The following is a 24,037-nucleotide window of genomic DNA, read 5'->3' as shown; positions in this document are numbered from 1 at the left end:
TGTTTTAAATTTACTACACTGTAGTTTCATCGCATGCCCCCTAGTCCTAGTATTTTTGGAAAGCGTGAACAGACGTTTCACATCCACCTGTTCCACTCCACTCATTATTTTATATATGTCTATCATGTCTCCCCTCAGCCGTCTCTGTAGTGACCTGAGACCCAGGGGAACAGGTTCAATTCCCACTGCAGCTCCCTGTGACCCTGGGCAAGCTACTTAACCTTCTATTGCTCCAGGTACAAAATAAGTACCCGCAAATAATATGTAAATTACTTTGACTTTAACCACAGAAAGATAGTATATCAAATCCCATCCCCACTGTGGTGAGATAGTAGACTGGTAACGTCTCTAAAAGCTTATATGCATCTTCATTTATTTTTTAATTTCTTGCTGGTTCCATTTCTAGGGACTCTGAGTTAAACTCAGAAACATAATTTAGATTTCAGGCCAGTCCTGTATTTCTGACCCACTTTGTTTCAGTGCATTCTGGTAACAGTAGTACTGATTTCAGTAGGTAGAATTTTGGGACTACAGATCCCACCATGCATTGAGATGCAAGCTCAAAACTAGGACTGATCAAAACATTTCCCTTCTAGAACTGGGTAACTTGTCAGGTCTGCAGAGAATTCTCAGATATGGACATTTGTGATTAGAGTTGATTTGCAGAGTTAAAGGAGTTCTATTAATTTCAGACAGCACTGTAGATGAAGCACATGGTAGGAATACTCTACCACCAAAGCCCTGAGTCTTTATGCTGTATAGATACCTACCTACCTAAAGTCATTGGATTCTTGTTTCATCCTTCCTTGTTTATACCTTGTCAAAGGCAGTGGAACGACTTATTCACCCTCAGCTATCTGAGCAGTGTATCGAGTTTCTGGACCGCCAGGTTATCCAGCAGATCAACGGCAGTCCTGAACGTGGTGGTGAAGAAGTTATGCATGCCTTCATACTTGTCCACACCAAGCTGCTTGCTTTTTTTTCCAGGTGAGATGTTCATCGTTGACATTCATTGGTTGATGTTTTTTTTTTACCTGAGAACAGGTGTAGTAAATAGGACCGAGTGGGAAATGTTAAGGTACAGCACCAGAAAAGTAAAATGCTCCTGAGAACTGCATGATTTGCTGTGGAGCATCCTAGCCATCCAAATCCCCATGTGCTCCATCTAGTATCTTGCTCTGATCATGGCAAGGCACCTAGGGATTTGATTCAGGGTTTTAGCTCATGCACAGACCCGGTACAAAGAGCTGATTACATCAAATCTGCAAAGTCTTAGCAATGGCAAGCTATAACTCTGGGGACGGTTTTAAAAATGATGAGCAGGGGCAAAGTTCATGCTCATTTCTACTTGATGTTTTTGCACCATTTCTCAAATGGAAAGCATTTTTTCTTTTTAAAATTGCCCATAAAATGACAACAGGAAAAGAGCATCTGATCTTCTGGGTCTGTTTCCGTATTCTGTCTACATTGCTAAGGACACGTCCTGGCTACCAGCCAGTGAGTGGCCACCCACAAGATTTCTCTTTATCCAGGACAGTCTTGCCTTTCTCATTTATTATCCTTCTTGAGAAGAGCCCAACCCAATTTCAGCGAGCACCCATTTTTTTCCCGTATTCAGCAATACTAGTGGCCTTTGCCCAAATCTCTGGCCCAGTCTCTGGTGTAGTCTGCTAGACAGACCAGCTACTAGGCAGTTCTACAGTTGCAGGCTGTCGGACAAACCTGTGTTACCACTGGGACTTCTTACATTTCATGTTAATCATTTTGCCAGATATTCTGGCAGCCCTGACACTCACTACAGAACCAGGTAAACATGGTGCAATGAACTCTTAAACATGTGTCTCTAGGTCGTACTTTCTGCAGCCTCTGCTTTCTGAATCCTTTTGTGCTTTCTCCCTTGCTCTCAGACTCCACTACTCTTTTAGCCATGACATCCAACCTAGGACAGCATTCCACACTTCCAACACCTTTTCCATAGTATTTTGTTTTTTTTGTTACATTGGTACCCCGCGCTTTCCCACTCATGGCAGGCTCAATGCAGCTTATTCTTCATATTGCTCCTTAGCCTGGGTCCTCAGGGCTTCATGTAATGTCCCCTTTGATCTACAGCTTCCTTTCTTTTCACACAAGCTTTCTTGTTTGTTACTAGATTTTAGAAACGTCAGCAAAAATGTCACCACTAGTTCACTTGGATATATATAAGTTAAAAGAAAAATTAAGTGCTAGGGGCTACCTCATTATTGGACAAACTATATCCATTTATGACCAGAAATCAATCAATCTGAATTCTACCACAATTCTTGTGTCATAGGTATGGTAGCATAAATTCTGGGAAACTGACTATATCCATCATAAAAATTGTGGTGAAAGAAGGCAAAAGATTGGAAGCCAGCTCAGTGGGGTTGAAGCATAGTGCTATGTGGAAGGCCTGGATTTAATTCCTGGGTTAGGCTTCCTAATAATGTGTTGGACAAGGCTGGGAACACTTGAGCCACTGTTCAGAAATTGTGCCAAGGCGACACCTAATAGCTAGAGATGGCGTCCATGATAGCAGAATTTCAGAAGGAGCCGTAGTGCATGACCTCTCGCTGAGAACCATCACTGTAATGTTTGGTCTAAGGGAGAGGAGGTTATAGTAGAAAAGACAGCTTCACTCATGAATGAATGCACATACTGTAAGTTTCAGCCCCAATTCTGATTGAGAAGGAAGTTCAAAGGAACAGGAGGGTACTACTGATTTTTAAAAAAAGGGAAACTGTACAAAAAATAAAGCAACCAATATTTTGCAGCAATTAGATCAATTTACAGTAGCGACCCCTGGAGACACTTGTGATCATCTGTGGGGAAAACTGACTAAAGTCAGCAGAAATAACAAATGAGGTTTTAATGTATTCTGTTAGAGCAAACAATTTGTAATACAACAGTCCAAATCTCATCCTTTATAGGTGAAAAATTTTTTTTTTTTAAGTTGCAAAAGTTTCAGACTGCTTATGGACCCATGACTTGAAAAACTGGCTATTCTCAACATTTTGTATCTGCTACTTTAGTCACCTTTTCCCAGAGATGGTAACATTTGTTTTTGGCCAAGCATGTTTCTTGATTAATTAATAGGTTACCACAAATAATATTAAACCATGTGATTTGCTTGACAGGTTTGCATCATTGCACGGATTAAGCTGCACTTTAGGAGGGACAGTTATTGCATTAGCCTTGTGTTTAACTTTGGTCCAAATGTGGACCAAAAGCCTACAGACCTGGCGTATCCCTTTGGGGTAATAGTGTGGATGAGTTCATTACAGCAGTTAGGCCTAGTTGGATGACTGAAAGGGCAATGCCTTCTTGCTCACAGCAAGACACAGAATCAGTAGACGGGTATCAATTACTGACTTGATGTTAACGTGGCCTACTAAATAAGCCTCTAAATTCTATGTCATATTTTAAAATGCAGAGCCATTATCACTTGTTTTGTAACAAGTTGCTCTTCTATTACATTGTGTGCCAACAAAGAAATACAATAACTTCTATAATGCCAAGAAAAATGTAAAAACACATTATGCAAAATCTTAACGGCATGAATTAAACACCAACAGATATCTGTTTTCAATTGACTGCAAGCTATTAGACATCTCAAAATTGTCAGCTAAAGAGTTTTTTTTCCCATTCTCTTTCTATGGGAAAACTGCTTAGTCCATCTGGCTCTTAAATGGATTATGCCAAGAATCTCTCTCAAGTGATGCTGAGATGCTTGCAGTTGCATTTTCCATGATGTGAGGACATAACAGTATTAAAAAGAAAACAAAACAAAAATGGAAGAACTGGAGTGCGGACCAGCTCATTACCTTTTAAGACATGGTCTGTCATATCTGCTCTCTCTGCACCCACCATCATTCTGAAATACATTTGAGTAAAGTTGTAGTTCCAGTGGGTCCTTTGCCCATAACAATGAAGGTTATGGGTCTCCCACAAACCCATGCATCCCTTCTATCCAGCCTGTGCACAGCAATAGACAAATTTCACTTTCCAAAGGGCAGATTTTGAAAAAATAAATATGATTAAAGATATTTCCATATTTATTTACTCGCTTATAGCATTGTTGGTTACCTGTAACAGGGCTATAGATAGACGGGACTGATCAGGCACACACTTAAATGGAACAGCTCCTTCAAAGCCTAGAACCTAGTGCAGTGCTCTGAGCACCTGGTGATATTTGCCTCTTTCTTTTCTGTGGGCAAGTCTTTCCATTAAAAGCAGTTCATGTTTCCTCCTGGCCTAACCACAAACCCATGGTTACGTGTTATCGATCTTTGTTGCATACTTTTACATGGGGAAAGGGTAGGCAATTTTCAGACTTCATCCCCCTAATTCTATAAAAGCTGCTAAAAATTGCGTGCACAAATTTGGGCGCACACATGCAATTTAATTGAATAATGAGCTAATTAGCACCAATATTTGACTCTTTAACAAGCAGTTATTGGCACTAATTAGATTTAGTTGGGATATGCACGCGTAAATTTAGGCACAGGATCCGTGCCTGGATTTTATGAGTGAGTTCAAAAAGGGAGCACGGAAGTGGGAGAGTCATGGGCGGAACAGGAGCATTCCTAACATTTACGTGCGTTGTTATAAAATGAGAGGTGATACGCCAGTAATGTAGGTGCATGCATTTGCTCCATGTTTCAGTTTGTGCCAATGACCGCACCTAAATTTAGGTGCGATTCCCGGGCATAAGCTCTAGTCTGTAAGCCGTGCCTAACTTTACGTGTGGCTTATAGAATAGTGGTATTTTTCGGCACCCCCATATGTAGCTTTTACAAATGGCCATTTAGACAGATAAACTGATGTTGAAAATTGACGGTATCCTGTTTTTAAATTCATGTTTACTTTGAGCTCTGTTCTGGGTTATGAACATTTTTACTTTGGGTCATCTTGATTAAAGAAGCTACTATAGGACAAAGATGTAAATTGTAAGCTGCTTTACCTCTATTGGCTTGATTTATCGGTTTGCTGTTTTTTATATTGTCACTACTACTAAATTATATGAAACAGAACAGGGTAAATTTCTTGCCTAACTGGAAACGAATGCAGGCATTTTTCAGCCCGCTTGATTTTCAAATACAAAGTACCTACATGGGTGTCTCTGAAGATTGGTCTGTTATGTGGATTGAAACCCACACGTACACTTGATCATTGTTGAGCTGCACGCATTAGTAGAATGCCTACTGCACAGGTACATCGCTAAATTTAAATCATGCAAAGTTTTCAACAATGCCTTGAAATGCACCTGCCCTTTCACCCAGGTGCATCTTTATATTGTGCCTAAAAGTGCATGTATTGGGAAAGTATATGCATCCTATCAGGAAACTGAAAATTGATTAATGCAGATTCAGCAAATCTACTTGCACAACTCATTACTGTTCACATGTAGATAAAAACTACAACTTAGAATTTACAGCAGTGGGCAATCCAGATTACAAGTACCTGGCAAGATCCTAAAACAATACATTACATTTCCCCAGGTTCATCTTAATAATGGCTTATGAACTTTTCTTTTAGGAAGCTATCCAAACCCTTTTTAAACCCCACTAAGCTAACGGCTTTTACCACATTCTCTGGCAGTGAATTCCAGAGTTTAATTACATGTTGTGTGAAGAAATATTTTCTCCAATTTGTTTTAAATTTACTGCTTTGTAGCTTCATTGCATGTCCCCTAGTCCTAGTATTATTGGACAGAGTAAACAAGCGATTCACATCTACCTGTTCCACTCCACTCATTATTTTATAGACCTGTATCATATCTCCCTCGGCTATCTTTTTTTCCAAGCTGAAGAGCCGTGGAGGGGCATAATCGAAAGGGACGCCCAAGTTTTGCTGAGGACGTGCTCACAAAACGTCCCGGTGGAGGGGCGGGGAAACCCGTATTATCGAAACAAGATGGACGTCCATCTTTCGTTTCGATAATACATTCGGGGACGCCCAGATCTTGACATTTAGATCGTCCTTAGAGATGGTCGTCCCTAGACTTTGTTGTTTCTGATTTTCAGCGATAATAGAAACCAAGGACGCCCATCTCAGAAACAACCAAATGCAAGCCCTTTGGTCGTGGGAGGAGCCAGCATTCGTGGTGCACTGGTCCCCCTGACATGCCAGGACACCAAGCAGGCACCCTAGGGGGCACTGCAGTGGACTTCATAAATTGCTCCCAGGTACATAGCTCCCTTACCTTGTGTGCTGAGCCCCCCAAAACCCACTCCCCACAACTGTATACCACTACTATAGCCCTTATGGGTGAAGGGGGGCACCTAGATGTGGGTACAGTGGGTTTTGGAGGGCTCACATTTACCACCACAAGTGTAACAGGTAGGGGGGGATGGGCCTGGGTCCGCCTGCCTGAAGTGCACTGCACCCACTAAAACTGCTCCAGGGACCTGCATACTGCTGTGATGGACCTGAGTATGACATTTGAGGCAGCCCTTAATAACTATTCCTCTATGCAGTATAACCTCTGGTTCTAGGGACTACCTTAGACTTCATCATCCAAATTGCAAGAGAGTGCGCCAAAAGTCGGTTCACTCCGCAGACTTTAGATGCCAAGGTGCTAAGTGGAGGAGCTCACTGCCAACGGCACTGATTACTTACAAGCTCATTTTCAAAGCACTTAGCCTCCCAAAGTTCCATAGAAACCTATGGAACTTAGCCTTCCAAAGTGCTTTGAAAATATGCCTCTTGGTATTCTGGAAAAGAGTGAAAACTTTCTTCTTTGAGAGGTTTCTACCCATTGATGGAGTGTGTTAGATTGTAACTGGTCATCAATGGTTTATTATTTAGTTCTTATTTGTGTCTTATTTGTGCTACTTTGCTCTTACTTCATATTTTGTATGTGGTATTGTAAACCTTGCCAGTCATTTTATTTATTGTAAGCCACATTCAAGTCGAGTATGTTCAGGATAATGTGGGGTATACATGTCAAAGTAAATAAATACATTTTACTCGTTTGGGATCCTGCCTGGTAGTTGTGACCTGGATTGGCTACTGTTGGATCTACAGTTTGTCCCAGTACAGCAATGCTTGTGTACTTATGACACCTAGTGGTAGTACCATGAGACTGTAGTTAGGAGGCTGAGACTGCCGTTTTGAGTCATGGAGCCACTGGGGTAGTTTCTGGGGATTACTCCTGCCCCCTCTCAACCCACCAGGAAGTCCCTGGTAGGTCCTGGGGCGGGGGGAGGTTTGAAGATAGATTGGGGTGGAATGGAAAGGTTCCGTGAGTGTCCAAAAAAGGGTTGGGGGTGAGGGATATTTTATAATAAGCACCAGCCAGCCCTTTTAAAGGCCTAACTTGGACCTGCTGCTATCTTTGTGTTGCAGCATCTGGGAACATGGGAATATTTCTGACTGCAGCACGGAAAAGTTAATTTTCTGAGGGATTCACTGAACTCCTGTAGTCCTGTGCTAAATTTTCCTGTGATAAAGTAGCATAAAGGGCACTTTTTTTAATACTATGGGTTAGTAAATAGCCAGCAGATTTTCAAAGCAGTTTAAAGTGGGCAGGAACCTCTCCTGCTGCCCGCTTAAATCGCATCCTACAGCCTGTTGGGGATATTCAGCTGCATTTAACTGTAGAATGCCACTGAATATCCCCACAGACCATCCAACCAAAAAGTGGGCAGGTCAGGGGATTTGCGGGGTGCAGCATTGGGGAGGAGCCCAGGGTTATGTGGGTGCCAGCAATAGTCAGTGACTGCACCTGCATAGCTAAGTGGCCTAATTTAGGACAGCTCAAAAACTGTCCTTAATTAGGCTGCTTAGCTATGCGTGTGGCTGGGACCCACATAACTAATTTCTTAAAATAAAAACATTCCTTATCTCCCTCCCTCCTACCCCCACTGTGATTTCCTATGTCTCTCCCCTCACCACCCAGTCCCCTCTCGATGTCTGTCTAGGTGGACCCCTGGGCCTACCTCTCTCTCTCTAGTGGTCCAGCAGGGGTCTTTGAGAGCAGGAGTGTAGCCCTCTCGCTCCAGTCCCCTCAAGGCAGCCTTTCAAAATAGCTGCCGTGTACTGTGAGATGATGCGATAGGTCGTAGCAGCTGTTTTGAAAGGCAGCTGTGAGGGGGCAGGAGTGTAGGGCTGCGCTCCTGTCCCCAAAGACTCCCACTGGACTACCAGGGAGACAGGTAGGCCCGGATGGGGAGGGGCTGAGGGCCGGGGGGGGGGTTATTCTGGGGGAGGGGAGGGATTTGGGAAATCGTGGCAGAGGGAGGGAGTATTAGAGTGGTCATGGGGATGAGGAGGGTTGTTTTTTTTTAAATAGTTTTGCAGGCCCTTGTTGAATATCAGCCAGGCCCACATAAGCTCTGGCAGCCTGCCCACTCACACTTATCCCCCAATATGCAGTGCTGGTGCCCGGACATGGTCTGTCACTGAATATTGGCGGCTAATTCAGCCAGCGATGGTAAGCATATTAAAAACTATTGCTGACCGCTACCAACTGAATATCAGGGGATAAGTCTAAGTATTTTCCTACAGACAGAAAGCAAAGGACAGTCCATTGACTTATAGGTCCCAACTCTTTTTACTCAGTTACCTTTTTCCTTGTTTGTTTCAGTCGGAATGCAAGTGCTGTGAGACCTGCGGATCTCCTTACTCTGATCCTCATTGTTCAGGACCTGTATCCTAGCCTCAGGGAGGCAGAAGAGCTAAACCCCGAGGTATTCTGGCTCAATGTGTCTCCACGTATGGCATATAAAAAGCATGCAGGGATGCATGGCTGTGTCTTTGTACATCTATGTATAATGTGTGGTGAGATCTATCCCAAGTTGAGGACCCCAGCCCTTAGTTAGTTAGGGCCCAGGACTCAATCAGAATACTTTGCCTTTGAGAAACTGCTCATACTTGCATTGTCATGGATAGGGACCTCTTCACACTCAGGGTGACTTGTCCACACCCTGGTCATCCAGTCCTACCACCTCTGAATTAAACAATAGTTCTGGTACTTCTCATGGCGTCTTTCATAGGAATAAACATAGTAGTTTAGCAGGTTTCAGATGGTATGCAAGTTAGGTCCTGCTCTACCATTATGCAAATTAGTTCCATGTAGCCTTCATCAACCACTCTGTGTTGGGGGGATTTCTTCATCAAAACTGGGGTCTCAGTTAAAACAGCTACCACCCCTTGGTCAGAACTTTAATGTGCACTGTAACCTTATGGTCCTGTCCTCCACCCCTGGCTGTTAGTCCAAGTCTCAGTTCAAAGGACATAGAGTTGCCTCCACGCTGTGGACCCATGTTTTTTGGGGGTTTTTAACATTAATATCATCCTGGTATTTAAGGTAAGTACCTTATCTCCGGCCCCACTTCCTAGACCTCTTTTAGGGTCTTGGCTCCTGGGTTCTCAGCCTGTCTTCCCCATCTTGTCCAGCTTCCTGTGGCTCTCCTTAGGAGTCCACACCCCGGGATTCTCAGCCCATATTGGTCCTCCACCAAGCTACTAGGAGTCTTTGCCTGTCTTCACCAGCTTCCCATCCAGCTTTTTCTGGCTCTCCTTAGGGGTCCATGCTCTGGGATTCTCAGCCCGTACTGGTCAGGCTACTGGGAGTCTCCTCCTTCTCCAACAATCAGGCGCCCCCCCCCCCCTCCTTTTCTCTCCAAATTACTTGAGCGTGCTGTTCACCGCCGCTGCCTTGATTTTCTCTCCTCACATGCTATTCTTGACCCACTACAATCTGGTTTTCGCCCTCTCCACTCAACCGAAACTGCGCTTACTAAAGTCTCCAATGACCTATTACTGGCTAAATCCAGAGGTCAATATTCCATCCTCATTCTTCTTGATCTTTCCGCTGCTTTTGACACTGCGTACGCCTTGTAGCGCTATAGAAATGCTAAATAGTAGTAGTAGTAGTAGTCTTCTGATTGCTCGCTTCTAGGGAGTGCTTTTTACAGGGCTTCCAACCCCACACCTTCTGGGCTCTTCCAGGTTCTAGAAAGGTCCAGAACTCTCTCCACTGTGCCTACCTCTTAAAGGGAACTACTTCCTTCCCTCTGCCATGGGCCCTTCCTTTCTCAACTTATCAAGGAGTAATATCTGCCCCCCCCCCCCCCCCCAGATATTAGTGTCTGGGTTGTCAGTGAGGTGGGGCTCCCTCTAGTGGCCTCTACAGGATAATACAAGCCCCTTCAGTATTAATTTGCCTTCTAGTGGCCTCTTCCTGGCTAAGCAGGTCACTTCAGCCTCCGAGCACCCACTAGCTCTTTTATGTCATTACACAGGCCTTTCCCTGGGAGAGCTCCCTCTGGTGGCCACGTCATATCAGGGCATAACCTATACTTATCACATAGGCAGATAATTTGTTGGTCTTTAGTCTGTATCAAATATGTGTCTGTATTTAGATTTTCTTTGGAAAGCCAGGCATCCAAATGGCAGATGACACTTAATATCAGCAAGTACAAAGTGATGCATGTGAGAATGAGGAACTCAACTATAGGTACTTGATGCAATGTTCCACATTAGGAGTTAACTGCCCAGGAAAGGATCTAGTTGATGATATGTTGAAACCTTCTGCTCACTGTGCAGTGGCAGCTAAGAAAGCAAATAGAATGTTAGGAATTATTAGGAAAAGAATGGAAAACAAAAATGAGAATATTATAATTTCCTTTATATTGCTTTGTGGTGTGACCGCATCTCAAATACTGTGTGCAGTTCTAGTCACTGCATCTCAAAAATTAGAAAAGGAACAGAGAAGGGTGACAAAAATAATAAAGGAGATGGGACGACTTCTCTGTGAGGAAGGCTAAAGTGGCTAGGGCTCTTTTGCTTGGAAAAGAGACAACTGAGGAGAGATACGATAGAAGTCTATTAAATACTGAGTGGAGTGGAACAGGTAGAGGTGAATCACTTTACTCTTTCCAAAAATATTAGGTCTAGGGGACATGGAATGAAGCTACTAAGTAAATTTAAAACAGATTGGAGAAAATATTTCTTCACTCAATGTTTAATTAAACTCTGGAATTTGTTGCCAGAGAATGAGGTAAAAAAGCAGTTAGCTTAGCAGAATTTAAAAAAAAGGTTTGGATAATTTTATAAGAGAAGTCCATAAGCCATTATTAAGATGGACTTGGGAAAATCCTTCTTATTTCTAGAATAAATAGCATTAAATCTGCTTTACTCTTTTGGGATCTTACCAGGTACTTGGATAATTTTATAAAGGAGGTGTCCATAAGCCATTATTAAGATGGACTTGAGAAAATCAACTGCTTATTTCTAGGATAAGTAGCATGAAATCTGTTTTACTCTTTGGGATCTTACCAGGTACTTGTGACCTGGATTGGCCACTTTTACAAACAGGATACTGGGCTTGATGACTATTGGTTAGTCCAAGTATGGCAACACTTATATTCTTAAGTTAATCAGATATGAAGTAAAGTGTACTCAGAATTAGGGGGGGGGGGGAAATATCCATTCCTCAGTTGCCCTCTTCCAGTTGAGAGAGCACATAATGGAGCTGGAAGGCAGTTACAATTTTACCTCCACATTCCCTTCACAGTATTAAACTGTATGTCAGTCTGCATCGTCATTGCTGCAAATGTATCTCTCCCTCTGAAAATGGAGGAGGGTGAACTTCTTGCTCTGTATTCACTATATGGCAGTAGTTCCCAAACCTGGTCCTGAAAGCACCCTAGCCAGTTAGGTTTTTCAGGATATCTATAATGAATATTCATGAGAGAGATTTGCATACAGTGCATGCAAATCTCTCATGAATATTACATGATTACAGAATAAAATATTTTAAAAAATCTCCACATAATACATATCTAACATGCAGAATTTAAACACATATTTGTCGTAGACATTAACACTAAACCCCAGCTTTCACCCTTAATAACCTTATTACATGGTCAAATACTTTGTAAAAAGCCACGTTTCAAACGAGAACAAAACATCACATAATCTGTTATCTCTCAGAACTCCTGTAAAGGAGTCCAATAGTTCAGTCCCTTAACCCAGTAATGTATGTTGTTCTGTATCTACCAATCAACATGGACTGTTCCAAAACAAAATGTCTTCATTAAATCTGAATCTAAAACAGTTACTCAATGTGGTTCAGGTTTCACCTACTCATGGGCTGCTTCAGGGGTACAGTACCAGAAGTGGGAAGGCTAAAGGAGTCGTAATCCCAACTAAAATATGCAAAATGCTCACAGCAGCATGAACACAGACTGTTCTGATTGCAAATGACCTATTAGGATTGTGAATCCTTTAGCTTCCCACTTCTGGTATTGTACCCCTAAAGCAGCCCATGAGTAGGCAAAAACTGGACCAATATTGGGCGATTGTTTTAATAAAGAGATTTTGTTCTGAAGCAGTTCGTCCGGGATCTGTTTTCTTTTGCATCAGTTTCTGCTGTAGATCTGAAGAGCCTCTCTGTTTGCTTCCTACCAATTGACAGACATTTCTCAATGGTCTAAGTCAGGGGCGTAGCTAGGTGGGGCCAGGGGGCATGGGCCCCTGCAGATTTAACCCTGGCCCCCCTGCTTTCACCCCTCACCCGCCGCTGACCCTCCCCTGCCACATTCGACTCCCCCCCCCCCCCCCCAACCGTCGCCGCCAACCCTCCCCTGCCGCTGTCAGGTACCTTTGCTGGTGGGTCCCCAACCCCCGCCAGCTGGTCCTCTTCAGCACCGGTCTCTGGCACGTTGCTGATCTGGATTCTGTTTCTGTGAGTCCTGACGTCCTGCACGTAGGAACATGCAGGACATCAGGACTCACAGAAACAGAATCCAGATCAGCGAATGCACCAGACTTGGAGACCGGCACTGAAGGGGATTTCGGCTGGCGGGGGTTGGGGACACCCACCAGCAAAGTGGGGGAGGGTTGTTTGCGGCGGGAGGGGGGGGTCAAAAGGGACGGGAGAGGGATGGCGGCGCCGGGGGGGTGTCAAAAGTGGCGGAGGGGGGTCAGCAGCGCCTGGGGGGCTAAAATATGCCCCCTCACCTCGAGCTCTGGACCCCCCCCCCCCCCCCCCCCCCCCCCCCCCCCCCGGTTATGCCCCAAGAAGTAATTTCAAATTATGGATAAATGGTAAATTTCTGTGAGGGGTATATCTTCCGCACAGAGCGGTGCCTGCAGCTCTGACCACCTTGATGGGCACACTGGATGAACCATGAAGGTCTTTATCTACTGTTCTTTACTATGCTAAGTGTATAAAGAAGGCTAATATATAAATGCCGATTACACAGATAAATGAGTAAGGCATTATTCTGTAAATACACATATCTTGCATAATGTGTATTTCACAGACAGGCATACAGAGTCAGAGTCTCTGAGCAGGACTCACAATTAAAATGTGTGACACACAGTATATTATAAGTTACAGGGTTATCTATTGCTGGTTTAAGTACTCGTACCTAAGCACATGCCCACTGACGCTAGCATACTATGAAGGAGACTAGGCGTCTACTTTCCTTTTATGTAGAATAGGTGCTCAGGTATAGAATTACTGCCCAAAATGCATATTCAGTGCCGCTGCCTGTTTAGGCTATTCAGCAGGTCTAGAAAGATAATTATCCATTTAGGACTAGATTTAGTAAAGCGCTACGGGGTACTTTTACTAAGCTGCGGTAGTCTGGACACATGAAATTGGGGCGCGCTGGGCCTTTTGTTACCGGGGCTGGGAAAAAATGCTTTTTTTAAATGGGGCAGTAAATGACTGTGCGGTAAAGTTAAAAGCGGTGCGCAGCTATACTTCCTGAGCGCTCACTGCCACCTGTTGACCTAGTGGTAAGGGCTCACGCGCTACACATGCGAAAAACTGCCAATTACCGCAGGGAACAGCCATCTGTCTTCTCTTCAATCAGTCCAAAACTCTGCTGCGTGACTCATTTTCCGCCAGAGTCGCTATGCTCACATTAGCCCTCTGCTTAAGTCACTTCACTGGCTCCCTATCCGTTTCCACATTCATTTCAAACTCTTATTGACCTATAAGTGCATTCACTCTGCTGCTCCACAGTACCTCTCCACTCTTGTCTCTCCCTATGCCCCCTCTCGGGTACTCCGTTCTGTAGATAAATCTCTCTCTCATCTGTCCCCTTCTCCTCTACTGCTAATTCCAGACTCCGATCCTATTATCTTGCTGCACCTCACGCCTGGAATAGACTACCCGAGCCTCTACGTCTAGCCCCGTCTTTGGCCATTTTCAAGTCCAAACTTAAAGCCCACCTCTTTACAACTGCTTTTGACTCCTAACCACTACTCACTTGCCCTATCCTTTTATCCTCACCTCTTTATTCCCTTACCCTTATTGTTCTGTCTGTTTACCTGTCTTATCTAGATTGTAAGCTCTTTGAGCAGGGACCATCTTTTTTGTGTATGGTGTACAGCGCTGCATATGCCTTGTAGTGCTATAGAAATGATAAATAGTAGTAGTAGTAGTAGGAACACCCCCAGCAGTAGAAAATAGGAAATAGTGCATGCCAACTTTGGAATTACCACCAGGCGCCCACGCTACCTCAGCAGGAGTGCTGATTTGGCACGTGCTACCTGCATGTTAGCCCTGCTGCTAGTTAATAAAAGGGTGCCTAAGTGCTATTCTATAAATAGTCTTCGGAGTTGGGCGCCATTTATAGAATAGCACTTAGCACTGAGATCTGCACTCAGTTTTAGGCGTGAGGATTTTCACCAACTGAAACCTAGTGTAAATTCTTGCACCTAACTCAGATGTGCATCTCCCATAATCTGCAAGACTGCGCACATGTTTAGCGAATGCCCCGACCCACCCATCCCCCTTCTGTGGCCACACCCCTTTTTCAGTTGCACACTGAAAAATTTACACACACATCCTTATAAAATAGCATCTAGCAAGAAGCAAGCGTAAATTTATATTGTTGCCAATTAGCACGAATAATTGATTATTAACACAGTAATTGGCACTAATACGCAGTTTTGAGTGCCATTTATAGAATTTGGGGGTTAGTGGTTAAGTATTGCCACTAAACTTAAATTCTGGCACCACTGCTGTCCTGTCTTTAACCCAGCCCCTAATTATATGAATATTTTCTGACCATTTAGTGATCTAAACTGCCTGATATCATTTTTAATAAACTAAGGTTAACATGTACAGGAGAGTTATACATTTTACTACTCGCCAGTGAATGTATAACTCACTGAATGTTGCCCCCTAAGCATTCACTGTCTGTCCTTAAATTCACTAACTGGTGTGGTAAGCTGTATACAACTAATGATGTTTCTAAAACTGTGAATATCGATGGAAGGGATTTTAACTTGCTAGCTTTTGGTGTTTACCCTCAGCTTGAAGAGAAAATGTCCACTCTGAGGAAGCCGAAGGACAGCAGCGAAAAGATACCTGTTCCAAGGCATAAAGGAAACTCCTCTACATTTTGTACAGCAGAGACAGATGGAAGAGAACAGGTACTTCTAGGCAAGGGAAAGGATAATCTTATAACATACATGATCTGTTAGTATCATATTTTACTCATTCAGTTTTCAGACTTGTGAAAGGAAGGACTAGTTCCTGAAAGCTAGTTGAATATTAGTTTATGCCACTGAAAAGGTGTCATCTTATTATCTTTAACTTTATCGTCGTTAGAGGATAATCAGATTGTTGAATCTGAAATGTTGAGCCAGTGTAATCCTATCGGTAGGCATCCATCTTATGAAGAAAAGTATGCACCTGCTTTTCTTTACCTAGGTCTGTATGGGCATATGCTGGTCAGCAGGGCTGCCAAGAGGCTGAGCTAGGCCTGGGGGGGGGGGGGGGGTCAGAGCTCAAAGTGAGGGGGGCACATTTTGCCCCACCTCTTTGCCCCCCACCACAACTCCACATACCTTGGCTGGTGGGGGTCCCCAAGCCCAGACCCCCACCAGAGAAGCCTTCCTCCAGCGCCATTCTACATCGCATTGCCTGCCCTGGGGCTGATTTTCCATCATGCACAACGTGAGGGGAAAAGCAGCCGCAGGGCAGGCAGTGCGGCTGAGAACAGTGCTGGAGGAAGGCTTCTGCTGGTGGGGCTTAGGGACCCCAGCCAGCCAAATCAGAGACCCTGAAGTTTTGTGTCTGCTCCTCCCTCGCCTCTAAGGGGGGGCCTGGCACTGGAGTTTTCTCTCTTCTGCTCCTGTCGGGACGTGATAACCTGAGTCCCATCAGGAGCAGAAGAGAGACCCCGGCGCTGGGCCCCCCCCCCCCCCTAGGAGACTGGGCCTGGGGGAATCTTGCCTCCCCCCCACCCCCCTCAGCAGCCCTGCTGGTTGGCACAAGCACGTGCACCAGCCATAGAGCTGGAATAAATGTTTGCGTCTCAGTGCCAGAGAGATGTGCGTAACTTATAGTATTGTATAAGTTATGTGCATAACTATGAGTCTCGCCCAGATTGTACTTATATGTACACTTACCTGTCAAATATGGGCTGTGTAAGAGAGCGTTTTAAGATGTATGTACAGTATTTATGCTCATATGTACTGGTATTCTAAACATGTACGCAGGTAACTGGTCTGTAAATGTTAGCACGTACACATGGTTTTAGGACGTTAAAAGCACATAAATGATTAAATTCTGACTAGTAAAAAGTGCACACCTTACTTTGATATCATGTACTTTGCCACTGGACATGTGTATGGGCAGAACACATATGTATGAGCATAAATTATAGACTACTATAATTTACATAAACACACATCTAGGCACAGACATTTACGCTCGCTATAGGGCTGTGTACATGGTCGTGTTTGTACTCTGTCACTTGCACCAGTATTCTGTGAAGAAAATTAGGTGCTTACTTTTCTTTACAGAATAGGATTAAAATAGGCATCATAAACAGTGCTTGTAGTAGGCACCCTGTTATAGAATTACTCGCTTAGGGGGTAGGCATGATTAGGAGTCCCTCAGACATGTACTATGGCAATAAAACCTTTGTACAGTTTGAAAATATTCAAATTGTGTAATTTGGATTAGTATGTAACTTGATTATGGTCTTCAACTAGTGAAAGATAACCCCAGATATTCTACATATCCCATTTTTCAGATATGCACGTTTTATAATCAAATAACAGAAATATAAGCAGTATTGCTACAATCAGAGTTCAGCTTGTAGGGATATGCACAGCAAAAACTTTTCTCCATCGACAGTCAGGGGGAATACAGCCACACAAATTGGAGACGTCTTCCTGATGGCTTCCAGTGGTGGTGCTCTCCTTTAGCTCAGGAAAGTTTTGAAGAACCCCCCTCCCCCCCCCCAGGAGTATGCACAGGAATACCAGTGCTGAATTTCATCCCCCTCCTCCTTTCTTCTCACTTTACTGTTCTAACGGATAGTAACATGTTCTCCTGCTCCTCTCACTCACTAAACTCTTCAACATCACTACAAAAAATAGTTTTAAAAAAAGGTGAACTAGCTGCCTAGAATTGTAGATAACACAGGATAACATTTATTTTTTTAATAAATAAAATAACATCACTATACTATCCCATATAGGCCCTGAAAACAAAAAAAAAAAGAAGAGAAAACAAAAAAAGTAACCACCATCATTGACTGGAGATAGCTGGCAACTGAACCCCACAGGGAAAGCCTCAGATACCCACTGGTTCCCAAATGCATTCTCTCCTCCCAACAGGCCCGAACTTGGCATCCACAAAAGTGAACTCTCAGGTGGTACTCGTATGTGTGCTAGCAGACCAGATGCTAACACCATACTGGCTTCTGATGTGATACTGGAAACTGGAACCTAGGTGTGGTACGGCCACAGCCATGCTTTCACCCCAACCCCATTGAATTTTTCTGGTCTTTCTCCAGAGCCAGATGCCATTGAGATCACAGTTCTCCTGCTACGCATACAGGCAACTCCCATGAAGCTCAGCCTGCCATCATGTGCAGCAGCACAGCCCTCTGCTGCCCCTGAAGTGGCCCACTCTGTGGTAGATCATGGGGCAGCCAAGCATTCAAAGAAGGGCAGATCTGATAGCCTCCACAATCACAGCAAAATGACTCTTTTCCTTTAAAGAGACTGCATCTTCTGCCAGCACCATAAAGTTGACAAAAAGACCAGCTTTACTAGATCCTACACCTCCCACAATGGAGCACAAAAAAATCCAAGACCATTAAGACACATTACAGGCTGCCCCATGCCTATTCTCAAGCTGTGAATATCTCTGCCTTCAGCAGCCCCCAGGTTTTCCTCAATTGGGAGTGCTGCAGCTCCTCCAGAAATTCCTTCTGGAGAGTACATCATATTACCAAAGTATTGTCACCCTAAATGCATCCTTACCCCCACAAGAACCTCAACACATGGTTCCTTCACAGCACTCTCACATGGCATTTCTTCTGATGTCATGTAACAGGAAGACTACACATGGGACCTTCCCATCTCCAGTACTCAAATATTTTTCAAGATCAGCATGATTCACTGACCCTTAACAGCATTCTAGGCTCTTTAGAAGACCCTTTCACCCCAGTCTAAATGGAAGCGCTTTGTGCAATGGTGCAAGAATAATTACCTACCAACCGCCTGCCCACTCCCGATGGTGTTAGTGTACCTTTTGTCTTACTTTAAATTGGGCCTCCAGATGATGTCAGTATGAGTGATCTCTTGGCCATCACAGCATTTCACCACCATGTGGATGGAAAATCTCTATCCCTAGGGTTTCACGGTTCACAAGAGCCCTTCTTTACACAAGACCACCCATTCTCCTTCACTGGGACCTCAGTACAGTGTTTTCAGCCCTCTTGCAGAGCCCGTTTGAGCCATTGTGCACTGGCTCTCTCAAATATCTTATCTGGAAAATAGTCTTCTTCACTGCCATCACCTTGGCATGTCGAGTCAGTGAGTTGCAAGCATGAAAGATCAAGCAGTGCAATTTAAACTTAAGAGAATGGAGAGAGCACAGTAATGGGAAAATGTTATCCCAGTGTGCACTACCTATAATTACTTTGGCTTCCAAAACTTTGAATTCTTTAGAAAAAGTTCTTTTTGGCAGGCAAACATGAATTGCATTACAGTAGTTTACGTGATCAATGACTACCACATGTATAACAGTTCTAAAATGCAGCTGATGTACCATTCTGAATTTCAACCAGACTCTTCTGGCAGTCACTGTAATCTGAGGCTCCATAAGGTAAATGAGAGTTTACACAGCATTTTACAGACTTTAATTGGCTGTCTGAAAATTGTCTCTCCGTAATGCAGCAAAACGTAATTACATTGTTTGCCAACACGTCTAATTTCAGCCATGATGAAGAGAGACTTGCCCAGGAGCAATTTTAGATCTCAGGAGGAAATGTGTGTGCTAGATTTCATATATAAAGTAGGTGCCGGTTCCATTGTGAACTTTGTATCCAGGGCATTTTTCAACATTGGTACAGAGCCCACAGGTGAAATGTGAACTGGCTGAAAAATTGCTCTGTAGTAGGTTGGCTGGTTATGTAACGTCCTTGTTTTCTGACAGCTTTGTAACTTGCATTGACCGAACACATGTCTGCAGAACTTCAGAGTTTGCTCTGTGAAACAAGTGCACTCCTTGGTGAACACGGGACTTTTGCCAGCTGCTACCTGGTGTCTGTGCATATGAGGCCTTTCATTCCCTCATAGGACTGTGTAATGATCTTGTTGAATCTATTAGTTGAAAAACGAGCAAAACCGTGTGCTTATGCAATAGCTGGTCCGGTGGTGGGAGGCGGGGCTAGTGCTGGGCAGACTTCTATGGTCTGTGCCCTGAAAATGGCAGATACAAATCAAGGTAAGGTATACACAAAAAGTAGCACATATGAGTTTATCTTGTTGGGCAGACTGGATGGACAGTGCAGGTCTTTTTCTGCCGTCATCTACTATGTTAATATGTATACAGTATATATTTCCAGTTATTCACATGATTTGTAAAGCCTGTTTAGTAATCCAAACGGAAAGAGGGGGGTTCTCGCAACATCCACAAACAGTCAAGTAACATCAACGAGGGTGGAGGTGAGGAGAATTCCAAATGACCAAGGCAAACAAGGAGTAAGAGTGTCCAAGAGTTTATTAGCCAAAAATACTGATACAGAGACCCTACACGGGCCGTGTTTTGGCTCAAAGCCTTCTTCAGGGGTTGTAGCAGTGCAAGTATAGTCGGCTTCACAGAGTATATAGCTAGGGAAAAAACCCCGAGAGCACCGAATCAATATGTGCTATAAGACAGGGCAATCAAGAGTCTCTGCGATTAAACTCTTGGATGCTGTTACTCGTCATTTGCCTTGGTCATTTGGAATTTTCCTCACCTCCACCCTAACTGGTAAATGAGTTCCACTTTCTCTGCCCATTAGTCTGGAGATTGTTACCTCATAGTTCTGTAATTTAGGGTCACTGATGGACAAAAAGTAATGGCTTGGATCTGTGATGTGCTGCCATTGATCTTTTTTGATAAGTCCATAATCCAGAAATGCCTTATCAGAAACAGTTTTGCCTTCAGCCATATTTTCCTTTATCAAGCTGTATTTCTTATGAATAGGAAGTGGAAGGCTGTGCATTACTGGAGGAGTACTACACCCCTGATCCCTCCCCCAATACAAAACACACAGGTAAGACTGGAGGGGAACAAATGTATAGAGGTAAATTTTTAAAGTGCCTGTATTGGAGTAAAGTAAGTACACAGCTGCTTCTAGGTTATGTACTTTAGGAACATTAAAAAAAAAAAACCCTCTCCTTCCTCAAAAATTAGTTCCATGTAGTATTCCAAATGTGGCTGCATACTTTCACCTCCTTATTCTGTCCTGTCGGTTAGTTTTGGCTGGAAAGCAGCACATGTACTTTTGAAAATGTAACTTTCGGGAGCGACTCTTTTTAACCTGGGAACCTACATGTACTTTTAGCCAACTAGAATGTAGGAAATTTTCAAATAGCCTTATCCAAGTCAATAGGTAATATCTGGGTAAAGGACCTTCTAACAATTACCCTGCTAAATAGGATGGGCCATGATAAGTTAGTTCTGTGGTAATGTTGTGATTCCAAGCATGAAATATTATGAACATTAAGTATTTATGAGGTCATTTTTCAAATGATTTTACTCAGGAAACTAAACAATTACCTAGGTAAAATGGAGGGGCTAAAGATTGCCCTTCCCTCTGCAGGTAACAGTATGGGTACATTTTTACTTGTGCCTAAAAGGGGTGGGGTGGGGTGGGAAGCCAAGTAGAGCCATCCAACAACGTTCAGAAATGTAATTGTAAAATCCCTGCTTGCAGTTTCAGCTACAGACTTGTCCCTGCTACAGAGCAGGTATAAATCCATGGGTACCAACTAGGGCCGTATTTCGATTTACTACTACTACTATTTGACATTTATAAAGCGCTACTAGGGTTACGCAGCGCTGTACAATTTAACATAGAAGGACAGTCCCTGCTCAAATAGCTTACAATCTAAAGGACAAATGTACAGTCAGTCAAGTAGGGGTAGTCAAATTGGGGCAGTCTAGATTTCGTGAAAGGTATAAAGGTTAGGTGCCGAAAGCAACATTGAAGAGGTGGGCTTTGAGTAAGGATTTGAAGATGGGTAGGGAGGGGGCTTGGCGTAAGGGCTCAGGAAGTTTATTCCAAGCATAGGGAGAGGCGAGGCAGAATGGGCGGAGCCTGGAGTTGGCGATGGTGGAGGAGGGTACTGAGAGGAGGGATTTGTCCTGTGAGCGTAGGTTTCGGGCGGGAACGTAAGGGGAGATGAGGGTGGAGAGGTAATGAGGGGCTGCAGACTGAGTGCATTTGTAGGTAAGAAGGAGAAGCTTGAACTGTATGCGGTATTTGATCGGAAGCCAATGAAGTGACCTGAGGAGAGGGGTGATATGAGTATATCAGTTCAAGCGGAATATAAGACGTGCAGCAGAGTTCTGAACGGATTGAAGGGGGGATAGATGGTTAAGTGGGAGGCCAGTGAGGAGTAGGTTGCAGTAGACAAGGCGAGAGGTGATGAGAGCGTGGATGAGAGTTCGGGTGGTGTGCTCAGAGAGCGGAGGGCACTTTGAGGAGGGAGTTAAGGGTGGCGAAGAGACGACGAGGGTTGGAGCTGAGAGAATTGGTCAATTGGGTGTAGTAGTCTTGTTTGGCAAGGAATAGGGAGGACTGGAAGGAAGATAGCATGAATTTGTAATGAAGGAAATCTGAATAGGTGCGAGATTTCCTCCAGAGGCGTTCAGTAGATCGGGCGCAGGAACGAAGGTAACCGATGCAAGGGGTCAGCCAGGGCTGGGGATTAGTACGCCTTGTGGGACGGGAGACGGATGGGGCGAGGGTGTCCAGAGCAGAGGAGAGAGTGGCATTGTAAGCGGAGACAGCCTTGTCGACAGACTCGGAGGACATGATGGAGGGGAGGAGATTAGAAATACTAGAAAATAAGGCGGGAGGGTTAATAGCCTGGAGATTCCTGGAAGTAGTGGTTAATGTTGGGCGGGGCTGAGGGGGGGTGAAGAAGTGTGAAGGTGAGCAGGTGATGATCAGAGAGAGGAAGGGCTGAGGCGTGGAAATTGGAGGGTGAGCCGGAAGAGGAGAGGACGAGGTCGAGACAATGGCCATTTTGGTGAGTAGGGGTGGTGGAGCACAGCTAGAGGTTGAAGGAGGATGTTAGAGTGAGGAACTGAGAAGCGTGAGAGTCGGATGGGTCATCAGTGTGTATGTTAAAGTCTCCGATAATGAGGGACGGAGATGAGGGATCAAGAAAAACAGAAAGCCAGGCATCGAAGTCAGTGAGGAAGGAAGAGAGAGATTTATCAGGGGGGCGGTAAATGACTGCCACTCTGAGTGGCAACGGGTAGAATAGACGGATGGCGTGGGCTTCAAAGGATGAGATTTAAAATTTTTAATTGTGCGATTAAGCAGGTCATAGCCAGCAGTCCATTGGGGTGGAACATTCATTTGGGAGGGCCACACATTTCCTCCCCCTTCCTCTTTATTAAGTATCATACCTTTGCTGGTGGGGATGTTGAAGCCCCACCAGTTGAAGAAATCCACTGCAAAGCGGCCCCCTTCCTCATTGTACTGCCTCAGGAGTGATAAAGTCGGCAGGGTGCCTCCACCTGCCACTCACTGAGCATGCAGTTCATGCATGAACCTGAGGAGTGCAAGAGTTGGCTGGAGGTATACCATTGACTTCCTCATTCCTGAGGCAGTACGAGAAGGAAAGGGTTGACTCGTCAGGTCCATTATCTCTATCTTCCCTCTATCCCAGCCCCCTCCCTCATCCAACACTTACCCCCACCCCAGATCCATTATCTTTCTCTCTCTCTCTCTCTCTGTCTCCCTTCCCTCTCTCTGAGCCCAACATCTGTCCCTCTCTCTTCTCCCTCCACTACCCTACCTCCATACTTCTCTCTCTCTCTCAGTTCAGCTTCTCTCCCTATTTCCCCCTTCCCCTTTGCACAATCCTACATCTCTTCCTCTTCTTTTAGCCTTCTCTGTGGTTCTCTCTACCTCCCCCCCTCACACCATGGCTCTCTCAAGTCCCCCTTGTACCTACCTGTGGCTCGATCTCCCCCCCCCCCCCACTTGTGCACCTCCCTCTGCAGTCGCACCTGCAGTACCTTTTAAAGCAAAGTCTTTGGCCTCTCTCCTCTCCCCTCCTCTCTCGGACTTGACCACACCTTTCCCTTCTCCCCCCCCCCCCCCCCACCACACCTTCCCCTTACCCCTTCTGGACCTAACCACACCCCTCTCACCTCCCCCCACCATACCACACCTGCCCCCCCCCCCCCCCCCCGGTACCTTTTGAAGCAGCAAGTCTTCAGCTCTGCAGGCCTGTGGCAGCCGTACTGAAAGCTGTCTGCAGCCTGCACTGGGCCTTTCCCTGTGACTTGGCCCGCCCCCCCCCTTCTGACACAACTTCCTGTTTACAGAATGGGTGGTCCTAGTCAGAAGGAAGGCCCTTTCAGTATGGCTGCCACTGGCCTGCAGGGCAGAAGTCTTGTGGCGCATTACTCTTGGGTGCGTGGCCAAATTTGAGTGTGCAACTTTGAGTGCCATATATAGAATTCCCCCAACAGTGTGAAGAGGTCACAAGTTGCCTTGGTGCAGTATTTTTTTGT

At 44.6% G+C, this 24,037-nt stretch overlaps 1 protein-coding gene across 3 annotated transcripts in view; it reads left to right on the top strand.

Moving 5' to 3' along the window:
* The window catches only part of HPS1 (HPS1 biogenesis of lysosomal organelles complex 3 subunit 1), an 84,651-nt gene that overhangs the window by 22,152 nt on the left and 38,462 nt on the right, over positions 1-24,037 (top strand). For all 3 annotated transcript variants that reach the window (XM_030202914.1, XM_030202913.1, XM_030202915.1), the window contains 4 exons: positions 827-987; positions 8,606-8,708; positions 15,301-15,420; positions 20,483-20,552. In XM_030202914.1, coding sequence (XP_030058774.1) covers positions 827-987; positions 8,606-8,708; positions 15,301-15,420; positions 20,483-20,552 — 454 coding nt within the window. The remainder of the gene's footprint in view (positions 1-826; positions 988-8,605; positions 8,709-15,300; positions 15,421-20,482; positions 20,553-24,037) is intronic.

Source organism: Microcaecilia unicolor, chromosome 5 (assembly GCF_901765095.1).
Source record: "Microcaecilia unicolor chromosome 5, aMicUni1.1, whole genome shotgun sequence".
Taxonomy (NCBI): Eukaryota; Metazoa; Chordata; class Amphibia; order Gymnophiona; family Siphonopidae; genus Microcaecilia; species Microcaecilia unicolor.
This window is presented reverse-complemented; position numbering and strand designations above follow the sequence as displayed.